The 16,674-nt window shown below is 40.1% G+C and overlaps 1 protein-coding gene across 1 annotated transcript in view; it reads right to left on the bottom strand.

Moving 5' to 3' along the window:
• Positions 1-264: 264 nt before the first annotated feature.
• LOC126088554 (DNA repair protein complementing XP-A cells) overlaps positions 265-16,674 on the bottom strand; it is a 51,414-nt gene continuing 35,004 nt past the window's right edge. The window contains exon 6 of the mRNA XM_049906740.1: positions 265-724. Coding sequence (XP_049762697.1) covers positions 564-724 — 161 coding nt within the window. The 3' untranslated portion in view covers positions 265-563. The remainder of the gene's footprint in view (positions 725-16,674) is intronic.

Raw genomic sequence — 16,674 nt, 5'->3', positions numbered from 1 at the left:
TGATTTCAAGTATTCTTGTATCAGATATAAAAAATTGATATACAATGACTTTCATAACACACAAATATTTTATCGTATCAACAACACAAAGTTTTCTTTTATGTTGATATATGCGAGAAGGTGGATTTCAATCCAGCATAGCTGCTTATTTCATAAGTCTATATTTACAACTACAATTTATTTCTAAAAATACTGTGCCCCAGGTACAAAAGGAAACGCAGAAATCAGATTGTGCCCCCCCCCCCCTCCCCCCCGCTCTCTCTTTCTCTTTCTCTCTCTCTCTCTCTCTCTCTCTCACTCACTCACTCACTCACTCACACACACACACACACACACACACACAAGGATTGTTGTTGTTACTTATTGATTGGTACAAATTCATCAAATTATACTTACTATGATATAAAAAGAGAGATGACACCTGTTTCTAATACACAGCATTTTCGACAATATATCATAAATGGCTTTCATAACAAAATATCTGCATACTCCAATATTCGGTGCAGGTAAAACATATTTTAAAATCTCTTTGTGCACACATCTGTAAGCAGACAGAATTAAAATCACATTTTCTCAAATATTTCCTCATAACCACAAGTAGTACATGTCCGAGTGTATGTGTCTTCTCCCTGATCAGGAAGTGGTTTTTCAGGACCAAACTCATGGGCATGAGTAGCTGACTTAGTCCGATCATACAGGCTACTGCGGACAGCCATGCGCAGGGCTGAAACGCAATAAAAAGACTTTTTTATGGACAAGAAAACATCTGTGACTAAGATAATATGTTAAATTAGTATGAGAGATGATATTTTGTTGACAAACAACTGTTGTAATCTTCAAAGTAATTAGAAAAGCAAGTTGGCTGGTTTAAAAATATCACAATTCCTTTTGTTCAAAAATCAAATTACCTCCTAGCATTTTCCAGGATTAAAATTCATATTTTTTTTCAGCTTCCTTCTCAGGATTCTTACTTAACTGAAAAGTCATATAAAAGACAAAGCCAGATTGCCTTCTGGCATAGCTAATATGGCAGTCCCACAATGCACACATTTATTTACTGAGAAGTTCTGTAAGTTAACACCCAGGTGCAGACCCTCTTCAACACATAGCAAGTTGTGTGTGTAAGTAAACAACTACCAAGGAGCAGACAGCAACCCTGTTCTCCACTGGTCCAACCAAAGATACAGATGTAAGCCCTCAAAACACATTATTGCAGAAAATAAAAATGGCTGACAGATATAGTTGTTTTACTTTGTCTTTCATATCATGAACAGTCAAAGTACCAAAATCACAGCCCAACATGGATGACAAATTTATGTAGAACATGCCCTACAACGTTAATGTAGATTTGCAACTGCAGAAACCAAATGCTCAAATAATAATAATAATAATGAGAAAATCAAAGTTAAAATTACACTTTCCCCTTACGTTAGCAGTTGCCACATATCTGTTAGATGTGTAGACTATAACACATGAGAGCAGAAACTATCAAAGAACACATTAATAAAATATTATGCAAAAGATCTATTGGTCTGAAGGGAGGCAGGTATTTAGAAATATTATGTATTCATCAATTACATGACCTTATATAAGGGATATTTTTATAGCTACATTATTCAAAGGATATCTTGATTAAAGCACTTGGTGCAGATGACAGGATTCCCAAGAGAATAATTAAAGAAGTTTTGGCTGACCTTAGTAAGATGGAAAGCTGACATCAAAGAAAAACAGGTGATATTCCACCCGAAAGAAGGGGCATCCAAGAGTAAGATAGACAGACAGTGTTTAGGCTGATCTTACCATGATGGAGAGTTGGCAATGGAGGAAAAGAAAAACGGATGTGTGTCGAGGCAGAGTGTGGGTGAGATTAAGGACCACTTTGTGCCACAGAAGAAGAAAAAGACAAAATGCAATAGTACATCAACACTGCTTGTAAGACCCGCTTTTAATTTAGTTTGTAATTCCTGAAGATTCCAGTTTCCTGTCTTGTTTCTATGTTCAACATGCTAAAAATTTTTACTGCAAAATTAAGACCACTAATTTGTATACTAAACAGGAATGCATAGACCACATGAAAATTATTTTTATAACTTTTATTGTTGGTACAAATATCACAGTTCATTTTAAACTAATTTTTATTATTAGCTATAAATCACATCAGCTAATATGGAGCAGAAGAAATTCTTGGTCTTCTTTCGAAGGCATCTGCACAAGTTTCGGTTAGCAACTACTCATAATATTCTTATTGTTCAAGTAATCATTTAAATATTTTATTGCCTTTTTTGAGATATTCTCAGTCAATCGTCTTTCAAGAGAGCAAGGAGCAAGAATATACTATAATTTTTTTAATGTTAAGATGAAAGGACAGGTCTGTTAGTTTCTTTAACAAATTATTACTATATTGAGTCCATTAATTATTTGTTCCTCTGGCCATCACAGAAAAACACAAAGTTCCATTCAGTAATTGACCAACGTGATGTCTCTGGGACCTGTGTATCTTCAGCATGTTTTGTTTAGTTGTGCAACATGGGTTTTTATAATAATAAAGAGTTAAGCTGTTTAGTTTCAATAAGTCTTACAACTGTTCAGTTATTGTTACGAAAGTGTCTGCTATGTTACAATACGGATCTTGTTTCATTAGTGAACTTTTTTCTTTCTTTCTAATTGTTTGGTAGGGTATTCAGATTCGGGTGGAGGCCAATTACTACACCAGATAGGGAGCTGTATTTGTTTCTGCCCCACTCTGAACTTAGTGTTCCACTATTTTCCTGCTGTGGAGGAAACAACTCATTGTGCCATGGACTCAAAAAGTTGTTGGAAGTCCCCTGCTAAAACACTGAGCCATACTGCCTCCATAGCTGTCTGTGAAAGTGTTGCCAGTGCAGGATTTTTTACATAAACTGACCTCTCAATTATGTCCCATAAAAGTTTGATGTGATTCATGTTGGGTGATCTGAGTGGCCAAATCATTCTCTCGAACTGTCAAGAATGTTCTTCAAACCAATTGTGAACAACTGTGGCCCAGTGACAAGGTGCATTGTAGTCCATAAAAATTCCATCCTTGTTTGGGAATATGAATGGTTGGAAATAGTCACCAAGTAGCCAAACATAACCATTTCCAGTCAATGATTAGTTCAGTAAGACCAGAAGATCCATCCATTCCATGTAAACACAGTCCACACCATTATGGAACCACCACCAGCTTGCACAGTGCCTTGTTGACAACTTGGATCCATGGCTTCGTGGGGTCTATGCCATGCTCTAACCCTACCATCAGCTCTTACAGACTGAAATCTGAACTCATCTGACCACACCATGGTTTTCCAGTCATCTAGTGTGCAACCTGGTTTTCCAGTAATCTAGTGTGGTCACAAGCCCAGGAGAGGCACAGAATGTGATGCCATGCTGTTAGCGGCATTCCACAGTTGTCCTCTGCTGCCATAGTCCATTAACTCCAAATTTGATTGCACTAATGGATACATTCATTGTACATCCAACACAGGTTTCTGTAGTTATTTCATGCAGTGTTGCTTGCCTGTTAGGACTGATACCTCTACATGAACGCCACTGCTCTCAGTCATTAAGTAAAGGCCATTGGCCACTGTGCATTGTCTGTGGTGAGAGGTAATGACTGAAATTTCGTATTCTTGGCATACTCTTGATACTGTGGATCTCTGAATATTGCATTCATGAATGATTTCAGAAATGGTATGTCCCATGCGTCTAACTCCAAATAGTATTCTGCTTTCAAAAACCATCGTACAATATGCGTTAAATGAGTATGTGCCAAGCAAGATCGTAAGAGATGGAAAAGAGCCACCGTGGTACAACAACCGAGTTAGAAAACTACTGCGGAAGCAAAGGGAACTTCACAGCAAACATAAACATAGCCAAAGCCTTGCAGACAAACAAAAATTATGCGAAGCGAAATCTAGGAGGGCTATGCGAGAGGCGTTCGATGAATTCGAAAGTAAAGTTCTATGTACTGACTTGGCAGAAAATCCTAAGAAATTTTGGTCTTAGACGACAGAGGGATAGGGAAACAATTAAAATCACTCAAAAGAGGAAAGGCCGCTGGACCTGATGGGATACCAATTCGATTTTACACAGAGTACGCGAAGGAACTTGCCCCCCTTCTTGCAGCAGTGTACCGTAGGTCTCTAGAAGAGCGTAGCATTCCAAAGGATTGGAAAAAGGCACAGGTCATCCCCGCTTTCAAGAAGGGACGTCGAACAGATCTGCAGAACTATAGACCTATATCTCTAATGTCGATCGGTTGTAGAATTTTGGGACACGTATTATGTTAGAGTATAATGACTTTCCTGGAGACTAGAAATCTACTCTGTAGGAATTAGCATGGGTTTCGAAAAAGACGGTCATGTGAAACCCAGCTCGCGCTATTCGTCCACGAGATTCAGAGGGCCATAGACACGGGTTCACAGGTAGATGCCGTGTTTCTTGACTTCCGCAAGGCATTCGATACAGTTCCCCACAGTTGTTTAATGAGTAAAGTAAGAGCATACGGACTATCAGACCAATTGTGTGATTGGATTGAAGAGTTCCTAGATAGCAGAACGCAGCATGTCATTCTCAATGGAGAGAAGTCTTCCGAAGTAAGAGTGATTTCAGGTGTGCCGCAGGAGAGTGTCATAGGACCGTTGCTGTTCACAATATACCTAAATGACCTTGTGGATGACATCGGAAGTTCACTGAGGCTTTTTGCAGATGATGCTGTGGTGTGTCGAGAGGTTGTAACAATGGAAAATTGTTCTGAAATGAAGGAGGATCTGCAGCGAATTGACGCATGGTGCAGGGAATGGCAATTGAATCTCAATGTAGATAAGTGTAATGTGCTGCGAATACATAGAAAGACAGATCCCTTATAATTTAGCTACAAAATAGCAGGTCAGCAACTGGAAGCAGTTAATTCCATAAATTATCTGGGAGTACGCATTAGGAGTGATTTAAAATGGAATGATCATATAAAGTTGCTCGTCGGTAAAGCAGATGCCAGACTGAGATTCATTGGAAGACTCCTAAGGTAATGCAATCCGAAAACAAAGGAAGTAGGTTACAGTACGCTTGTTCGCCCACTGCTTGAATACTGCTCAGCAGTGTGGGATCCATACCAGATAGGGTTGATAGAAGAGAGAGAGAAGATCCAACGGAGAGCAGCGCACTTCGTTACAGGATCATTTAGTAATCGCGAAAGCGTTACGGAGATGATAGATAAAGATGATAGATAAACTCCAGTGGAAGACTCTGCAGGAGAGACGCTCAGTGGCTCGGTACAGGCTTTTGTTAAAGTTTCGAGAACATACCTTCACCGAAGAGTCAAGCAGTATATTACTCCCTCCTACGTATATCTCGCGAAGAGACCATGAGGATAAAATCAGAGAGATTAGAGCCCACACAGAATCATACCGACAATCCTTCTTTCCATGAACAATACGAAACTAGAATAGAAGGGAGAACCGATAGAGGTACTCAGGGTACCCTCTGCCACACACCGTCAGGTGGCTTGCGGAGTATGGATGTAGATGTAGATGTAGAAAGTCTGTTAATTCTTGTCATGCAGCCATAATCATGTCGGAAACCTTTTCAAATGAATCACCTGCATACAAATGACAGCTCTGCCACTACATTGCCTTTTACATCTTGTGTATGTGATACTACTGCCATCTGTAATGTGCATATATCTGTCCCATCACTTTTGTCACCTTAGTGTAATATCTTATTGCTCAAAAATATCTCTAGAAAGTAGCCCTATTTTACTCTACAGAAGAACTCTTTTGCACTAATAAGTGGAACCTTTTGTGTTGAGCTCACACGTGCACAAGGAAATGAAGAAAAATGTTTGACAATATTATGAAAGTTTATATTGCTACTTACCATAAAGAGGTGATGTTGAGTCACAGATAGGCACATCAAAAGAGACTGTCAAGTAAGTAAGATATTGGCCAGAAGGCCTTCTTACGAATTAAACCCCCCCCCCCCTCCCACACACACACACACACACACACACACACACACACACACACACACACACACAGTCTCTGGCTGCCGAGGCCAGGGTGAGTGCAGCTGCACATGATTGGAGAAGCATTCTGGGTGGTGAGGGTCAGGAGGAGGCTGGGGTGGTGAGCGGGAGGGACAGCAGGGTAGGGGTGTGGGACAGTAGGGGCTGGGGAAGAAAAGGAGAGAAGTAAAAATACTGTGGGTGCGTTGTTGGAATGGAGGGCTGTGGAGACAGCAGTGGAAAAATGAAGGTTGAGGTCAGGAGAGTTACAGGAACGTAGGATATATTGCAGGGAGAGTTCCCACGTGCGCAGTTCAGAAAAGCGTTCCTGAATTGATCAGGTGGAAACTCTCTGCAACATATCCTATGTTCTTGTAACCCTCCTGGCCTCAACCTTAGCTAGTCATTGTCCGTCACCCAACTGTCCCATTCCCTGTCCCCTCTATACCACTGCAGTCTACACAGCCTTCTGTTCCAAAAGTGCACCCACAGTATTTTTGCTTCTCTCCTTTTTCTGCCGCCCCCCTCCCCGTCCTGCATCAAACCTCCCGACTGCAGTCAGCTGCCCTAGCCTCTCTCCACCTCGTCGCTGTGCAGGCTCCCACAAGCAACAGTTTACCAAACCACACCCATACCCTGCTATCCCTCCAACTCACATCTACGGTGAGTAGCAATCTAACCTTTTCATAACTTTGCCATTATTCCATCCTGGATTTTCCAATGGAAAATATTTAATACATCAATAGTGTAATGTCCTAAATGGAAATTTTATATATACTGTCAGATATTACTACAACAACTATACTTATAACCTTCTGTGGTGTTATTTTAATTGAAAATGATGGAAAAAAAGAGATTGTGAATGTATCACACATTGTTAAGTGTAGTACTGTTATCATTATTGTAGTAATTACAGATTATATTCTGCGCACTGGTTACAACATTCTACAGGGTGAATCAGCTGGGACAGGCCACAAGGTATATATCCAGAATATATCAAGGTGCAGTTTTCATTGGACTAAAGAGAACAATGTTGCAAATGTTCCGATGTACATGACTAATTTTTAATGTTTGTAAATTATATCATTGTATTATTATTATTATTATTATTATTATTAGTACTGAACTACAGTGAAACCCCTATTTTATGTTTCTGTGCAGTTCAAGCATAAAAAATACAAAATTGAGGAAAATACAGAATCGAGGAGAATGTTAAAACTCCCAAAAAATGAGCAACTGGCATACGTGATAAAAATTGCAGTCCTCACCAATACATTATATAAAATCTGCGTAAGTGAAGAAAATTAAATGTACAATGTAATGTTTATACAATAATTTGTGATAGTAAATTTCATCAGTTCTTAAATGAATCATAGATGCGTAGCACCAAGTAAAAACTCGTCAAAAAATTGAAATTGGTATCTGGGTACAAGGTAACTGAACTATTTTCTGGCATGTTACTACCACAAATTATATGTCTAAACAAGCGTAAAGTAAAAATTGATGAATGTGATGAACTACACTGAAAACTGTGACATACGGTGAAAGGCTTCAGAATCCAACATGTGGCGGTGTGGATTTTCCTTCCGTAGTCAGTGGCAGTTTAATTGGGTCGTGTAGTCTTCACACTACTTTTTGCAGTGTTGAACGTCACTACTCGGCTTTCAAATATCAAATTTTGCAAGTGTTTGGAGATGACCACTGTTTGCATTTCAATTATTTATTTCCTTCACAGTGTGACATTTGTTAGCAGTATGCTGTTTCAAACCAATGGTGCGTGGAAAGTAGACCACAAATATGTCACAATTATTATTAAACGTCAATTAATAAGGCATCAAAAATGGAAGGCTTCCAGAGATTTTACGATAACTAATGCACAATACAAAATTCAGATTAGTAAGCTGTAACATAATGGATAATGTCACAGTTAGCTTGCTTAGAGATTATTGGTTTGCAACTTACTACACACACTTTTAAAAAACAACAACTTAGTGTTGTTATCATGTTCTGGAATTTGTTCAAATGGCTCTGAGCACTATAGGACTTAACATCTGAGGTCATCAGTTCCCTAGAACTTAGAACTACTTAAACCTAACTAACCTAAGGACATCACACACATCAATGGCCGAGACAGGATTCGAACCTGCGACCAAAGCGGTCGCGCAGTTCCAGACTGAAGCACCTAGAACCACTCGGCCACACCATCCGGCCTGGAATTTGTTATGATTGTAATACAATAAGTTGTGAAACATTTGATGTTATTTATCATTTCTGTCTGATTAGAGAACAAAGGATGAAATAAATACCTGCCTGTTTATTTTCAAATGTGTGGTGGTTTCTAAGTGTTTGGTTAGGCAGGAACCTAAGAGATCAGCTTACATTGCTGCAAGTAAAACAAGCAGCAATAAAATTTATATTGTTCCTTGTCACAAATACTTCGCTGTTTATTTCTGAATTTGTGGTGATTTCCGAGTGTGTTGTTAGGCAGGAAGCGAAGCTGTCAGCTTAAATTGCTGCAAGTGAAATGATGAGCAATACCATTCATATTCTTCCTTGTCACAAATATATCATATGTTGTACAACCAGAAACATATTCCCCTAAAGAGCTCTTGCTACAACTGAGATTCTCCTGTCACTAACAAATCCATAAACATCAACTTGGCACTATAGCGATAGAAAAATTGGTAGCCTTGACCCTAGTCGCCTTCACAGCACCACCACATCACAATTACGTCAGTTCCCACAAAAAGTAATGTGAAAGACACTTGATGCACCATCACTGGTAAAGCTAAATGTTGCAAGTTATATTGGCAACACCGATTGTGGATTATGTCAGCTTTGCCTCACTCACGTCTCCACTTTCCTCAATAGCCTAAAATATTCCCTTAGCTTTGCCACTACCTATGGTGCGAACTGTCTGTCTTTTGTGTCACTTATAACTCTTATAGTCACATCAAATATCAATAGGGAGAAACCTGGATGAAGTCAAGCAAGATACCATGTAAGAATGTAAAATAAAGTAAACCTTACTAGGAAGAAACACAAAATCAGGGAATTTTTTGCATTGATTACGAGTTTTCACAGGGGCTATGAATTTATGGTGTAGAAACACAAAAACCATAAAATCAGAGAACATAAAGTCGAAGTTCCACTCTAATTTTTACTGTGTCAATGGAAAGAGCTTCAGAAGAGGACTTCAGCAACATAAAAATATGAAAATTTATCAAAGTAATAACAAGAGATAACAGTGCTGCAATTCACTGTCCTTTGATCAGGAGACAACGTCCCACAAACATCTTCCCTATTGAACCAAATTTATGCCAGCCCAACTCATATAAAGCCCAGAAAACCCGCACAGACTTCACCAATTATATTCTACCCTTTGTGAGATTGTCAAGAAGATGACTATGTCGCACACCAGAAAGTGTCAGGCTTAACCTTTCTCGGAGATGAAACTTATTTTTTAATTTTGACAACAGGGTGACTAGTTACTACTTACTATTTTGATCCATTCTTTTCTTGCACTCCATCAGTCCCATGAAGGAGGATAACTTTCAGGGATTTGGAGCAAGTCAAAGTATGCATCAACAAAATTTCATTGTGTAATATAGCACTGTATAGCACTTGTCTGTCTAGTAGGCTCTCAGAGACGAGTATGGCCTGAGCTCCCAGTTGGTGCACATCGACAGTGCAGAAAGATACATATATAGCTTTTTTTCTGTGTTTACTTCGTAGATTCTTACTTAAATTGTGTGCGAGTTTCGTATAGGAGGTGTAATTTCGAGTTTTAGTTACTGTAATCATAAATTCAGGCAGATTGTAGCACAGTCATTAGGCATTTGTACAGGTTAGTTCATACATTCTTTGTGTGTTTCCCTTGTGTTATCTAGGCACGGACTCGTGTTTCAGTAACTGTTGTTCAACATCGATTATAATGGACAGGGACTGTGATTGCTGTGTTCGGATGAGGGCTGAGTTGGCATCCCTTCGCTCACAGCTGCAGGCGGCGCTGACTTCGGTCATGCAGCTTGAGGCTGTTGCCAATGGGCACCACTGTGGGGAGCTGGACTTGGGTATCACGGGGATGTCAACCTCGTCCCATCTGTCCCCAGATTGGTCTGCCACTGTGGTTGCCCCAGTTGCTGCCCGCAGTGGGGCTGAGCCCTCACCTGTGGTTGATTGGGAGGTCGTTCCAAGGCGTGGCAGGCAGCGAAAGACGTTCCCGGAGGCTGATCAGAAAGCCTCCCTGGGTGTGTCTGACAAACAGGTTTCAGGTACTGTCTCTGGCTGAGCCAGATACAGCTCCCTGCCCTGTTTCAGAGGATGATTCTCAGCCTTCAAGGTCCGGGCAATCGCAGAGGGTGGGCTTATTGGTAGTTGGGAGCTCGAATGTTAGGCGCGTAATGGGGCCCCTTAGGGATATGGCGGCTAAGGAGGGGAAGAAATCCAGTGTGCACTCCGTGTGCATTCCGGGTGGAATCATTCCTGATGTGGAAAGGGTCCTTCTGGATGCCATGAAGAGCACAGGGTGCAGCCAGCTGCAGGTGGTGGCACATGTCGGCACTAACGACGTGTGTCGCTTTGGACCTGAGAAAATTCTCTCTGGATTCCAGCGGCTATCTGATCGGTGAAGGCTGCTGGTCTTGCTTACGAGATGAAGGCAGAGCTCACCATCTGCAGAACCGACTGCGGACCTTTGGTGCAGAGCCGGGTGGGGGGTCTGAATCAGAGGCTCAGACAGTTTTGCGACCGTGTTGGCTGCAGATTCCTTGACTTGCGCCATAGGGTGGTGGGGTTTCGGGTTCCACTGAATAGGTCAGGAGTTCACTACACTCGGCTGGTGGCTACACAGGTAGCGGAGGCTGTGTGGCGTGGACTGGGCGGTTTTTTAGGTTAGAAGGCCTCGGGAAAGTACGGGGTGGGCTGCAACCTCAAAGGGTGCATGGCAAATACAGGACGTGCTTGGATCAAGGAACAGTCGGAATTGTAGTTGTAAATTGTTGTAGTTGTGCTGAGAAAGTTCCTGAGCTTCAAGCGCTAATAGAAAGCACAGAAACTGAAATCATTAAAGGTACAGAAAGCTGGCTAAAGCCTGAAATAAGTTCTGCAGAAATTTTTACGAAGTCTCAGACGGTGTTCAGGAAAGATAGATTAGGCAGAATTGGTGGTGGAGTGTTGGTGTCTGTAAGTAGTGGTTTATCTTGTAGTGAAGTCGAAGTAGATACTCCGTGTGAATTGGTATGGGTTGAGGTTATACTTAACAGCCAAACTAAGTTAATAATTGGCTCCTTCTACCGACCCCCAGACTTCGATGATATAGTTGCTGAACAGTTCAGAGAAAATTTGAGTCTCGTAACAAATAAATACCCCACTCATACGGTTATAGATGGTGGGGACTTCAACCTTCCCTCGATATGTTGGCAAAAATACTTGTTCAAAACCGGTGGGGGCAGAAAACATCTTCTGAGATTGACCTAAATGCTTTCTCCGAAAATTATTTCGAGCAGTTAGTCCACGAACCCACGCAAATTGTAAATGGTTGCGAAAACACACTTGACCTCGTAGCCACAAACAATCCAGAGCTAATAGAGAGCATCATGACTGATACAGGGATTAGTGATCACAAGGTCGTTGTAGCTAGGCTCAATACTGTTTCTTCCAAACCCACCAGAAACAAACGCAAAATAATTTTATTTAAAAAAGCGGATAAAGTGTCACTGGAAGCCTTCCTAAGAGACAATCTCCATTCCTTCTGAACTGACTATGCAAATGTAGACGAGATGTGGCTCAAATTCAAAGATAAAGTAGCAACAGCAATTGAGAGATTCATACCTCATAAATTGGTAAGAGATGGAACTGATCCCCCATGGTACACAAAACAGGTCTGAACGCTGTTGCAGAGGCAATGGAAAAAGCATGCAAAGTTCAAAAGAACGCGAAATGACGAAGATTGGCTAAAATTTACAGACGCGCGAAATTTGGCACAGACTTCAATGCGAGATGCCTTTAATAGGTTCCACAACGAAACATTGCCTCAAAATTTGGTAGAAAATCTGAAGAAATTCTGGTCATATGTAAAGTACACAAGTGGCAAGAGGCAGTCAATACCTTCGCTGTGCAGTGCCGATGGTACCGTTACCGACGACTGTGCCGCTAAAGCGGAGTTATTGAACGCAGTTTTCCAAAATTCCTTCACCAGGGAAGACGAATGGAATATTCCAGAATTTGAAACATGAACAGCTGCTAGCATGAGTTTCTTAGAAGTAGATACCTTAGGGGTTGCGAAGCAACTCAAATTGCTTGATACAGGCAAGTCTTCAGGTCCAGATTGTATACCGATTAGGTTCCTTTCAGATTATGCTGATACAATAGCTCCCTACTTAGCAATCATATACAATCGCTCGCTCACCGATAGACCTGTACCTACATATTGGAAAATTGCGCAGATCGCACCAGTGTTTAAGAAGGGTAGTAGGAGTAATCCATCGAACTACAGACCTAAATCATTCGGTTTGCAGTAGGGTTTTGGAGCATATACTGTATTCAAACATTATGAATCACCTCGAAGGGAACAATCTGTTGATACGTATTCAGCATGGTTTCAGAAAACGTCGTTCTTGTGCAACGCAGCTAGCTCTTTATTCTCACAAAGTAATGGCCGTTATCGACAGGGGATCTCAAGTTGATTCCGTATTTCTAGATTTCCGGAAAGCTTTTGACACCATTCCTCACAAGTGACTTCTAATCGAGCTGCGGGCCTATGGGGTATCGTCTCAGCTGTGCGACTGGATTTGTGATTTCCTGTCAGGAAGGTCACAGTTTGTAGTAATAGACGGCAAATCATCGAGTAAAACTGAAGTGATATCAGGTGTTCCCCAGGGAAGTGTCCTGGGACCTCTGCTGTTCCTGATCTATATAAATGACCTGGGTGACAATCTGAGCAGTTCTATTAGGTAGTTCACTGATGATGCTGTAATTTACCATCTAGTAAGGTCATCCGAAGACCAGTATCAGTTGCAAAGCGATTTAGAAAAGATTGCTGTATGGTGTGGCAGGTGGCAGTTGCCGCTAAATAACGAAAAGTGTGAGGTGATCCACATGAGTTCCAAAAGAAAACCATTGGAATTCAATTACTCGATAAATAGTACAATTCTCAAGGCTGTCAATTCAACTAAGTACCTGGGTGTAAAAATTACGAACAACTTCAGTTGGAAAGACCACATAGATAATATTGTGGGGAAGGCGAGCCAAAGGTTGCGTTTCATTGGCAGGACACTTAGAAGATGCAACAAGTCACCTAAGAGACAGCTTAAACTACACTCGTTCGTCCTCTGTTAGAATATTGCTGCGTGGTGTGGGATCCTTACCAGGTGGGATTGACGGAGAACATAGAAAGGGTGCAAAAAAGGGCAGCTTGTTTTGTATTATCATATAATAGGGGAGAGAGTGTGGCAGATATGATACGTAAGTTGGGATGGAACTCATTAAAGCAAAGACGTTTTTCGTAGCGACGAGATCTATTTACGAAATTTCAGTCACCAACTTTCTCTTCTGAATGCGAAAATATTTTGTTGATCCCAACCTACATAGGTAGGAATGATCATCAAAATAAAATAAGAGAAATCAGAGCTCGAACAGAAAGGTTTAGGTGTTCGTTTTTCCTGTGCGCTGTTCGGGAGTGGGATGGTAGAGAGATAGTATGATTGTGGTTTGATGAACCCACTGCCAAGCACTTAAATGTGAATTGCAGAGTAATCATGTAGATGTAGATGTAGATGTAGATGTAGATGTATCATATTCTGGGGAAACTCCCGACATAGCTCCGACATTCTTCTCACTCAGAGGAGAGTTGTGAGAATAACGAAGAGTGCAAAGCTAATTGACAGCTGCAGACCTCTCTTCCAAACATCCTTCATTCTGCATCTGCATAGTCTACATATTAGAAATGTGCAAGTTTGTAAAAAGTAACATTGCAAAATTCAACAAAAATATGAATGTCCACTACTGTGGTACAAGACAGAAAATTCACCATTAAACAAAGGTAATCAAATTTACAAATAAACACCAACACAAAATGTGTGTAAAAAAGATTTGTCAGTTATTACTGTTTTTCCACCTTAAGCTTCCTGCAGTTAAAGAGTATTTTACACGAAATTTGTTATAAGATTTCTCTTAATTTGTATTGGTTTGCTGCAATTAACATAAATGACTCACTCTCTTAAGCATCAATATCGATTGTTACTGCCGCAAGTAAGAAGGAAGTTCCCGTGATTGAAACGCGGGCATTGAGATGCAAAGCCATACTGTACTAAAACTACACCAGTGGGGTGAGAAGATGAGTAAGCTGTGTGTGTGGATTCAACTTGTTTATCTTAAATGAGAGGTATCTACTAACATTTAGGCTCGAAACTAAGAACTTTTCTACATGAAATTTTAATTATTAAAAGCCACTATTAGCTTATGAAATGCTACATAATTCTACTATGCAGTAAACTAAATATATTAAGAAACAAATTAAGACACAAAGGAAATGCAGACATTGGCTGAGAGTGGGCACGGATATTGATTGAAATGTGTGGGGAAAGTTCAAAATTTGTGCCTGACTGGATTCAAACCTGGGTCTCCTGCTTACTAAATAGATGCTCTGACCACTGAACCACCCAGACATAGTGGTCATAGCAACTGCAAACACTACCTCAGCATGCCTAGCAGAAACAAATTATACAAAATATGCTGCCAACTAAGTACAAATCATTAAGTTATACAAAGTGCATTAAAAATTTATGTTCCATGCCAAGCATTTCAGTCAGCATTAGGAGGCAATTTGAGTTTGATCTCTGTGCAAACTGTGCCTTCAGTTGTCAGTAACATCTTAAGATCAACTGTGTCAAACCACTTAAATGTGAATTATCTTATGATGTTTGTTAATAAATGCACTGTAATGGCATCTCAGAACTTATTTAAAGTAGATTAACTACCTGCACTTCCAGTCATAGACAACAGCAGACTGACTGCATCTCTGAATGGTTTCAGCATGCTACGAGAACTGCTTCAAGGGACTACATAAGTGAGACAACAAGAACAGGTAGGAGGAAGCACAATGCACTGGTTCACAAAGTTGATCCAGGAGTGAAAGGGATAACTTAACTTTTACAGTCTCAAGTGGGAAGGAATGGCCAGTTGTACTGCATGTTGCCTACACCACTTTCTACAGACTTGTAGCTACAATGACAAATATTTATGAAGTTTTAGTACTACGAGGGGATCTTGCAGTGCTTTGCTTTTATTTACTAATTGTTTTCTTAGGTCATCAGTGTTTTTGCCCCTTGTTTACGTATTCTGCAAATAATTGTGTGTTCCTTCGTTGTTAGTGGAGGTCAAAAGAACCTTGGTTGTCCGTCTCTGTTGACAGTTTTTCTCCTTTTGTGAAACCACCTTTTCTTACACTGCAGTGGTGTTATTTACCCTTCACCTCACTTTGTAAATTTTCACAACTGTAGTTTCATGTGTGCCACACTCAGCACACTGCTTCTCAGTTGATTTTCTGAATCCCACTCAGAATCTGAAGCTGTATCACTGTATGACATAACACTGAATTTTTAAACTTTGACCAAGACAAGTCTAGATCACATAGAAGTTTTTTGGGGAATGATGCCAGAAGAATTTAGGAGATGGGCTGTCCTCTCCATTGAACCTGTGTGTAGTGAGTGCAGTGCAACGCACTGTCATATCAGGAAAAATTACACATTTTTACTTTTTATGCAAACTCTGCAACACTGCTTTTTTCACAAACAAAAGGTGGAGGATTTTACAGTACTAGTGGTAATAGAACTTCAACTCTTACGTACAATTTGTCATCTGAATTAAGTACAGCTCTTTCTTACAAACAAAACATATTTTAATCCTAGGAGTTGGTCATTCTTTGGTTGTCATCTAATTTTATTAATGTTGTTAACCGAACACAAGAACAATGTGCTATAGAAATATGTTTAACAAAATTTAAATTTCCATCCACAGTTTTTTTTCTATAAATATCTTCCCATCATTCTTCCCATAATTTTTCTCTGAACATCATGGTCAAGCTGTTTGAACTTCCACAATACAATATTTTTTTCAATGTCTTGTAACTATTTAGTCAGTACATTTTGAAGGTGGCAACTTCGCATCATTGATGGCTGTAACACTATCATTTTAAATCAGTGAAGGGAGTTGGATCCTACTATTGTCACACAGCATTCAAAGAGCTGTTCAACACCACATTCATAACTGTGTTTCAGGTGTGAAGTGATGTACCTGTCTCGCCCGCAGTAACAAATCAGCACACACAAAATCAGTTGGATGCTTTTTAAATCAACAAGAACACTACATTTGTTTTTTGCTATTAGGTTTGAAGGCTGTCAGTACACATTCTTGATGTTTTCAGTGTCCTGCTAACTTAGAAAAAGGAAGATCAGTAACAAAGATGCATAGAATTCATTTCGTTGTGTTTAGATTTCGGAAATATTAGTGGATCACTGATACCAATGGACATTAAACAAAACTTTCATTGTAATATGTACACCATTTTTACCTCAAATTCCACCTGTACTCAAAATAATTTCTCCCAATTTTTCTTCAGTCGATCATTATGTTAGTCTCCACTAGTTACTGGTTTC

Source organism: Schistocerca cancellata, chromosome 6 (assembly GCF_023864275.1).
Source record: "Schistocerca cancellata isolate TAMUIC-IGC-003103 chromosome 6, iqSchCanc2.1, whole genome shotgun sequence".
Classification (NCBI taxonomy): Eukaryota; Metazoa; Arthropoda; class Insecta; order Orthoptera; family Acrididae; genus Schistocerca; species Schistocerca cancellata.
The sequence above is the reverse complement of the archived record's forward strand: the minus strand, read 5'-3'. Positions and strand labels throughout refer to the sequence as shown.